The sequence below is a fragment of the Chelonoidis abingdonii genome, chromosome 11 (genome assembly GCF_003597395.2).
Source record: "Chelonoidis abingdonii isolate Lonesome George chromosome 11, CheloAbing_2.0, whole genome shotgun sequence".
Classification (NCBI taxonomy): domain Eukaryota; kingdom Metazoa; phylum Chordata; order Testudines; family Testudinidae; genus Chelonoidis; species Chelonoidis abingdonii.
The window spans coordinates 19,847,975-19,857,214 of record NC_133779.1 but is presented as its reverse complement, the minus strand read 5'-3'; the positions used below and the strand labels follow the sequence as shown (position 1 = coordinate 19,857,214).

The 9,240-nt window shown below is 64.0% G+C and overlaps 1 protein-coding gene across 1 annotated transcript in view; it reads left to right on the top strand.

The window, feature by feature from the left end:
- The first annotated feature begins 1,053 nt into the window (after nt 1-1,053).
- The window catches only part of MECP2 (methyl-CpG binding protein 2), a 30,633-nt gene continuing 22,446 nt past the window's right edge, over nt 1,054-9,240 (top strand). Inside the window, exon 1 of the mRNA XM_075071314.1 lies at nt 1,054-1,241. Within this exon, the coding sequence (XP_074927415.1) occupies nt 1,207-1,241 (35 nt within the window). The 5' untranslated portion in view covers nt 1,054-1,206. The remainder of the gene's footprint in view (nt 1,242-9,240) is intronic.

Here is a 9,240-nt window from a genome sequence, read left to right as displayed (position 1 = left end):
CCATGTTGTGGGGAGAGGCGGCTGGGGTGGCCTGGACATGATGGGACAGCCATGTTGGGGGGGCGCTGGAGCAGCATTGGCGTGATGGGACAGCCATGTTGGGGGGATAATGTTAGGGGCCTGGGGGGCCATGTTGGGGGGGCGCTGGGGCAGCATTGGCGTGTTGGGACAGCCATGTTGGGGGGCCCAGGGCGGCCTTGGCAGCCATGTTGGGGGCACAATGTTAGGGGCCTGGGGCAGCCATGTTGGGGGGGTGCTGGGGCAGCGTTGGCGTGATGGGGCGGTTGTATTGGGGGGCCCAGGGCGGCCTTGGTGACCATGTTGGGGGGCCCAGGGCAGCCATGTTGGGGGGACAATGTTAGGGCCCTAGGGTGGCCGTGTTGGGGGGGCGCTGAGGCAGCGTTGGCGTGATGGGGCGGCCATGTTAGGGGGCCCAGGGTGGCCTTGGTGGCCATGTTGGGGGGACAATGTTAGGGGCCTGGGGCGGCCATGTTAGGGGGGCAGTGTGGCAGCCTTGGCGTGATGGGAGGCCATGTTGGGGGGACGATGTTAGGGGCCCCAGGTGGCCATGTTAGGGGGGCAATGTGGCAGCGTTGGCGTGATGCGGCAGTCGTTTTGGGGGGCCCAGGGCGGCCTTGACAGCCATGTTGGGGGCCCTAGGGCAGCCCTCAGCCAGAGTGGGTGTGGCGATCCCCACGCGGGGGTTGGTGACTGAGGAGGAGCCACAGGGCGGTGCTGTGGCTGAGGTAGTGGCCCCGCCTGCGCCGTGAGAGGCCGCTGGAAGGAGCGGTTGTGGTGACGATTAAAGGGAAAAACCGTTAAAACCGTTAAATTTCAAACCTTCGTAGGCTGAGGCCGCTGCCCGCCCCCTTTAGGAAATGACCGATGGGCCGCTGGACCAACGGGCGAGCAGAGGGGCAGCCGGGGCCCAATCAGAATCCGCGCGCGCTTCTTCAGCCGTTCCCTCTTTAGAACGTTGTAACTGACAGCGCTTCGCGCCAATTCCAACGGCCGCCGGGAGCGCGCCGGCCCCGCCCGTCGGGTCCAACCGCGCACGCCAATGAGCGAGCGGCGGCGTGGTGAGCGACAGCATCGTCGCCCAATGGCAGTGGAGGGGCGGGGCTAGTCGCTCCGGGTTTCCTCTCCGGCTCGGTCTATTCCCCCCCGCCCCCCCTCAGTCCCCGCGGGTTCTTCGCTGCGAAGAAAATGGCGGCGGCGCCGAGCGGAGACGAGGAGAGATTGTGAGTGGCCGGGGGAGGGAGGGGAGAGGCGGAGACGGGACCATTCGCTCCCCTCGCGCGGGGGGGAGGCGGACGGGCCCATCCCGCGGGCCCCGCGCCAGGAGAGGAGGGGGAGCGCGCACAGGGGGCTGCGGCTGTTGGTTCCTTCCCGCTCGCGGCGGCCCCTCCTCCCCCTCCCTTTCGCGCGCGCCCGGGGGGTCCCGAGTGCGTCACAGCGGCCCCCTCTGACTGGGGCGGGGCCGCCCCTCACCTGTGGGCGGAGGGAGGAGGCTGAGGGGAGGGAGGTCAAAGGGCAGCTCGCGCCAACCTGACCCCCTCGCGCTAACCTATCCCCCCCGACCCCCCCCGCGCAGAGCCCGGCTCGCGCCAACTTCCCCCCCTTCAACTGACCTGCCTGGTTCCCGCCAACCCCTTCAGCCCCCCCATGCCCGGCAGCCCCCCCAGCGTGCCCCCCTGCCCGGCTCGCGCCAGCCCCCTCAGCGTGCCCCCCATGCCCGCTCGCGCCAGCCCCCAGCGTGACCCCCATGGCCCCGGCTCGCCGCCAGCCCCCCCAGCGTACCCCATGCCGGCTCGCGCCAGGCCCCCCGCGTCCCGATAGCCAGGCTTCGTCCAGCCCTCAGCGTGCCCCACATGGCCGCCGGCTCGCGCCAGCCCCTCAGCGTCCCTGCCCCAGCCGGCGCGAAGCCCCCTCAGCGTGCCCCCCATGCCCGGCTCGCGCCAGCCCCCATCGCGTTGCCCCCAGCCCGGCTCGCGCCAGCCAGCGCCCCCCCACCGCCTCGTGCCAGCCCCCCATGCCCAGCCGGCTCGCAGCCAGCCCCTCCAAGCGTGCCCCAACCTTAGCCCGGCCGCGCCCCCCGCGTCCCACCAGCCGGCTCGCGCCAGCCCCAGCGTGCCCCATGCCCGGCTCGCGCTCAGCCCTCTCCCAGCGTGCCCCCCATGCCGGGCTCGCGCCAGCCCCCAGCGTGCCCCCTGCCCGTCGCGCACCCACGCGTCCGCCCATCCGGCTCGCGCCACAGCCCCCCGAGCGTCCCCCACCGGCTCGCGCAGCCCCTCAGCGCCCCCCAAGCCCGGCTCAGCGCGCCGTCGCCCCGCCGCTCGCGCAGCCCCCTGGGCCGCCGCCCACACCCTCCGCCACCCCAGGCTTCTCGCGCCAACCCCTCAGTGTCCCCCCCAATTCGGCTGCGCCAACCACCCCTCAGTGTTTCCGCCCCCCAAGTCCCGCTCGCGCCAAACCCCAGTGTCCCCCCGGATGCGCAACCCCTAGCCTCCCCCCCCCGCTCGCACCAATCCCCTAGTGTCCCCCCCCCACGCCCGACTCGCGCTGACCCGCTGCCACACCCAGCCGACTCACCTGACCCCCTTAGCATCTCCCGGCTTACATGGCATCCCTCCAGTGCGTCCCCATAGCTCGACTTGCGCCAACGCACCCTCAGCCCCCCCCATACGCTGCACCAACCCCTCAGCGTCCCCAAGCCCGACTCGCACCAACCGCCTCAGCGCGCCTTGGCTCACAACCTCACCCGTGCTGACGCACTGCCTACGGCCAGTCTCGTGCCAAACTTCCCCCCCCATCGACCTTGCCTAGTTCTACACCCCTTGGAAGCTCCACCCCAGCTCCGACTCCACCAACTCCCCCCCCCCCCCCGGCTTGGCAACCCTCCACCCGTGCTGAACTCCCCCCTCTTAGGCCCAGCTCGCGCCAGATTTCCCCCCAGCGACCTGCTGGTTCCCGCCAAACCCTGAGCCCCCCCCAGACCAACTTGGCGCAACCCCTCACCAGTGCTGACCCCCCGGCCTGCAGACAGCTTGCGCCAATCTCCCTCCTCCCTACCACACCTGCCCGGACCCGACTACACGCCAACCCCCTCTGGCGGCCGACTTGCAACCAACCCTCTTGGTGCCCTCAGGCCTGGCCAGTTCCCTCCAATGCCTCCAGTGCCTCCCAGGGCCAGCCCAATCCGTTCATGTCCAAACGCCCTCAAATTCCCCTGCCCAGCCGACTCTCGCCACCCCCTCGGTGCCGACAGCCCCCCCCCGGCCCGACTCGCCACCACCCCTTCAGTTGGCCGCCCTGCCCGGTTCCCGCCAACCCCTTCAGCCCCCTTCCCGACTCGTGCCAACCCCCTCAGTGCCACCCTGCCCGTCCCAGCTCCCGCGCCAGCCCCCTCAGCCCCCGTCCCCAGGCCTGGCCCGGCTCCGTGCCAGCCCCCTCAGCGTCGCCCCCTCAGGCCCGACCGGCTCCACGCCAGCCTCCCAGCGCCGTCGTGCCCGGCTCCCCATCAGCCCCTCAGCACCCCTCCCTAGGCCCGGCCGGCCCGGGGCTCCCGCCCCAGCCCCCCAGTCCCCTTCCCAGCCAGCCCGGCCCGGCTCCCGCCTCAGTCCCTTCCCAGGCCCGCCAGCCCGGCTCCCCGCCAGCCCCCTCAGAGTCCCCTTCCCTCCCCAGGCCTGGCCCGGCTCCGCACCGAAAAACACCAGCCCCCTCAGTGTCCCCTGCCCCAGGCCCGGCCCCCGCGCCAGCTCCCTCAGCGCCGTCCTGCCCGGCTCGGCTTCCACGCCAGCCCCCTAGGTGCCGCCTGGCCTGACTAGTGCCAACCCCCCCATTGCCGGCTCCCCTGGCCTACTACACGCCAGCTCCCTCAGTGCTGACCCACCCGAATCACGCCAATCCCCCAGTCCAGCTCACGCCAGTCCTCTAGTGCTGATCCCCTTGGCCTAGCCCATGCCAACCCCTGAGTAAGCTCACGCCAACCTGGACAGCTACCACCAACTCCTTAGTCCCAACCCCCGCCAGCCCTGCGCACGCCAAGCCCCCTCGGAGGTGTTGATTTGAGCAGCACCATTCTAGTTCCATTCACACCAACCACCCATGTGGCCCAGCCCCCTTTCGTGCCAACACTTCCCCTTGGTGCCCCTCACGCCAACCTGGCGTTGCTGTGGGTCCCTCTCGTGACAACTCCCAGCTCTGTCTTGCTCCCCACTCACGCCAGCCCCTTTACTGCAGAGCCACTCAGGCCTGCTCCCCCAGAGCCACCCCACTGGCTCCAGTTCCTCCTTGCAGTGCTGCCCCATTACTGTGCATCCCTTCCTGGCACTGTGGTGCCAGCCAGCCCTGCTCACGCCTGCACTCCCTGCCCAGGATCGTGTTGCTGCTCTGTTGCCACTCACACCAACTCCACTGATGGCAGCTTTGTTTCCTCTCGTCCCAGTCCTCCGTGGCACTGGTGCCCCCCACCTGTGCCAGCCCTGCAGTCCTGTGGTGCTGCATGGCATGGCTCACGCCAACACCTCCTGTCCTTGCCCGATTCCCTTTCACATCAAGTCCTGTGATGCCACCCCAGTCCCTACTTATTGCCAGCTCCCTTGCCATCATGATGTTATCCTGGCTCCACTCAAGCCAGCCACACTCCCAGGTCACCCCCTTTCTCTTCATGCTGATCCCGTTCCTTGCCCAGGTGCTGCCCAGCCTCTGCTTATGTCACCCCCTTGGTGTTTTGGATATGCCCGCCGCGGAGCTGAGGTCCTGCCCCAGTCCTGGTCATGCCAGCCCCTAGCTGCCTCTGCTCACAGCAGCTCGAGCCTCGAGGTCCTGCAGGCTCACGCCAGTTTCCCCAGTATCGCGGGCTCATGTTAACCCCGTAACACCGCCGGGCCACCCCATGCCAGCCCCGGAGGAGCCTCTGACTCCTGTCAGACCCCCACACCGGGACCCCAAAGTGCCATGGCCTGCATGCTTGTGCAAACACCTCAGCTCTCCGCTCAAGCCAGCCCAGCGAGTCATGGCACGACGCTAAGGCATTATTGCTGGGCAGCGTCAAGTCCCAAGCACCAAAGCATTTTCCATCCTATGCCAACTCCTGCAGTGTCCTGGATGTGTCTCCCCCCCCCGGCCCCCGCACTCCCACCAGCCCCTGTGGTAATCCCAGTGCAGACTGTCACCTGAGCCCTGTCCACTGGGGTCACCTTCATGATGTTTTCCCTCGGGCATAAATTGTTCACGCCGATCTCCTGGCTTCAGGCTTCCTCTTCCACTGGTTTTCCCAACTCTTCTGTGTATCATGGGGACACCTCCTGCGCGGTCCTGACCGGATCGCTCTGTTTACCTGACAGACTTTGCAGGAGGGGATTGTTTGAGGGCGACGTTCATAGGACATGAACTGTTGCTGCTTGCATGACGTCGGAATGAGGCTTACAGGAGCCGGGATCTCCAGTGGAGACAGAAAAGCAGCCGTCTCTGGGGAGAAACTTACTCTGAGAGTTACGCTCGCAGCTAGCACGAGCCACCTGGGTTACCTGGGAGTTTGGGTTACTCAGGGTCTGGTGAATCCGAAGTGCATGTCATCGAGGTGGTATTAACCTCTAGCCTGTACCAGGGGCCCAGACCGGGGTGGGAATGATTTGCATAGCTGTTGCCGTGCATTGTAAGCTCTGTGGGGCTGAGACTGTGTCGTTCTGTGCAGCTTTAATTCATGACTATGGATAAATGTTGAGCATCGATGCAATTGGCAGAAGATCACGTAAGAAACTGTTCTTTTGAGCTGGGAGCGTGAAGAGATGTTCACTCCCATGCGACCTGTAAGCTTAAATATTTTGAATTGGCTTTTAGGGAAGTGGCATGAAGCTGCAACCGGGGGAAATGGTTACAGGCGGGGTGGTTTTCGAAGGGGAAAGACCCGAATTGGCTGTGGACACCCAGTTTTATGGAGACTGATCTCTTATTTGGCAAAAACCTGCCGATCAGCCCCTAGCTGGCTGCATCCGTTTCGTTTTGACGCTGTGTCTTGGAGATGCAGTGTCCAAAGAGGAACCAAAGCGCCGATGAAGGGGTTAGAGGCTACTGTCCCCGGGAGTTGGGATCCTGGTTCAACACCCTGGGCTGAGCCATGCAGAGACCACCGAGTCAGAGACCCTCTGTCTGCTAGCTTAGCCCCCTTTGGAGAAGGGACCCGAGCATTGGCAACATGCCCCAAGTGCCTGTGATGGCAGGGCTGTGAGAGCTCTGGCCACTCCTAACAGCTTAGGTAGCACACAGGAGAGCAGTTGGCAAAACCCCCGAAGCAGGAACCATCAACTCCCCCCCCCTCCCGCTCCAGCCCATGTTTGCCACACGCTCTTAAGGGAGGTCACCAAAATGTTACATCCCGTCCCTGAGAGGCACAAACAGGGGCTGGCAGCTACATTCCTGGTGGGTGGTTTGTCATCTCTCTCTCAGCAGGGGCATATGCTGCAGCTTGCCCCAAAGGTTCCAAAAACCAGATCTGTGTAATAACCCGAATATGGGTTTGTGCTGCTGGGGATCAGGTTTCTCGAGGATTGCTCTGGACTTGTGCGTACTGGAAATTGAAGTCTGACATTCTGACCCCAGGAGCTGGGGCTGTGGGGAGAAAACCCATCATGTGTCATGAGACTTGTGATGAATTGGCTACGCTAGTTGGGTGGGTTGGGTCCTGCCCAGAGCAACGGGCTCCCATCAGGGATGCCCATTGCGATGGGGGGCCCCGATCCAGGTTGAGGGGGGTCTGTGCTATGCCTGGTGTGACGAAGGTCCCTGATGTTTGTTAGCAGGAATGAGGGGACCCCCAGTCTTGGTGAGTGCAGGCTTGCTCTGGCGACTGCGCTAATAGCCGTGATCGATAAGAGGGTGGGCATTAGGGAGTAGCCACCTGGCATGTGGTGGTTTAACAGCACTCATGGTGCATCGAGGGTGTGGAGCAGGCGCAGGCTTGCTGCACCTTGGAGGGCGGAGCCCCCGTGCCGGCGGTGGGCAGGCAAGCCGTAGGCTTCTGGTGGCTTTGGCTGGGCCACAGGGATTATATTTTTGGAGGCTGAAGGGCTGCTGAATGGTCTCTGCTCTGTGCTGTGCAGCCGGCACTGGTGTGTTGTTGTTGCAAGGGATCACACTGTGCCATTTAGGGGAGCTTGGTCCGTCCGGCACCCTCCGAGCGCAGTCGGGGTGGCCGCAGCTGGCCACCTTTCTCTCTGCTGCAGGAATCAGCAGGTTGGAGGCTGCCTTGGTAGGAGAATCTCCAATTTGTCCCCAAAGCGTAGGGTTCGTTCTCATCGCCTCGTGCATGAAGTGAAATTTGCTGGCCCGCACTCTGTCCTGCTCTCACCGAGACCAGGGCTTTTTCAGTTGTGAATGTGAAGAAGTTCCTATGAGGTGTGGTGGCAAACACAGCTGGGGGGTCCTGAGGCAGGCGTCAAAATCTGTCGCTGTGTGAAAGTATCATATATGGAGTGGTTTGGGATCGGCTGGGCAGAGTTGGAGGTAGGAAATCAGGCCTGACTCCACAGGCCTCTTCTGACTGTGTATGCGAACGTCCACCAGTGCAGTGTCAGATGGCTCGGGGCTGCGGCCTGCTGCTTTGGAGTTCTTAGGGGAACCCGACAGCCCAGCAGCCATTCGCAAGTACCTCCAGTGGTGATCTCAGGCTGGAACCGGCTCAGATTGAGATGCGCTTTAACTTGTGCTTACCCCAAGCCCACCACGTCTGCCACCCCAGTGCTCAGAGAGCATTGGCGTTCAACGCTTTTGGATGCGGCAGCACGGGAGAAGTGTTCCTTGCCTCCCCCACCCCCTGAAATCTGGGAGTTTGAGGGGCTGGAAAGCAGAATATTCAAAGTCTTTTGTAAGTGTCCTCTGCAAATAGCGGCTGCGAACCGGCTCTCTGCTGTGGGGAGAGGCAGGGAGCAGAAAGTGAAACTTGTTTGAAATGTTGGCTCTTGGCTCGGCTGCAGGGTGCCTAGGTTCTCGCCCTGGCGTCTCTGCTGAGTCACTTCCCCAGCCCAGGTTTCAGGGCCGCCCTGGGGGTGAATTTCACCTTGCTGCATGCTCAGCCAGCGGGCGTGGTGCCATGCACATTGTTACGATTTTGTGACTGATTTGTGTCACGAGGGGCTTAGAGATCACAACTGAGAATGGGCCCCGGTGTGCCGGGTGCTGCTCGGGGCCCCCCATTATGCTGGGCGGTGTGCAGACCCCGTCCCCAGCTCCATTGTGTCTCTGATACCCTGCTGCCCAACTGCAATCGGGGGCCCCTTTATACACAGACCCTGCCCTCCCCGCTAACGGCCTCAAGCGTTAATTATTCTTATTTATGACAGTGGAAGGCCCCAGGCGTCTCACTTGTCCCGCTAGAATGTGTCCCTGACATGCTGAAGGGTAGGATACAGCCCTTCTGTTTCTCCTGAGACTGGCAGATCTTTGGGTCAGGGATGGTGCAGTGGGGGGCCCCAGTCTCTGCAGGGGGTGTCTGTGCGGTGTCGGGGACATGGGGGGGTGCTGATCTCACCTGGGGGGGAGCAGGAATCTGTGCAGCACCCTGCATAGGGGGGATGCAGCTCTGACCTCAGTCGGGGTCTATGCAGCACCTTGTGTGACCCCAGACCCCTCAGACGGGGGGTCTATGAGCAGCCAGCACAACAGGGACCCCAATAGCAGGCAGGGGGGTTCTGTACAGCGCATGGTCCAGTGTGGATCCCAACCATAGATGAGAGGGTCCGCACAGTGCGTGGCGTGACAAGGGACCCCAGTCTCTGCTGGGGGGTGCAGCAAGGCAGTACCAGAACGCTGAGAGCATGCCCCCATCCTGGCAGACTCCAGCGACATCCCAGCGCCTGGCGTTCAACTTCCAAGTCCCTTCTCAGTTGGCATCAGGAGCTCACTCGGCTCCTCGGCCAGTTTGAGCGTGACACACGGCCAGCTTCTGGTTAGCATCGGGGGATGTACCGGGCGGGGGGGGGAGGCGCGTTAGGCCATGCTTTTCACTGGCAGCTCAAATCCGTCACTCTGGTGGATGAAGCCAGTGATCTCCATGGGCAGTGGGTCAGGCTGCAGCGGAGGAGGGTCCCACCCAAGGCTAGGCCATGAGCTGGGACATGGCCGGGTGCCCAGGGAACATTGCTGCCAGCCCATGGAAGCTGGGAGGTAGTTTAGCAAAGGGCATTGACTCTGACTCTGCTCCTGTACGTCGGAGGCGGAAGTAGGTGCCTGCCACCACCG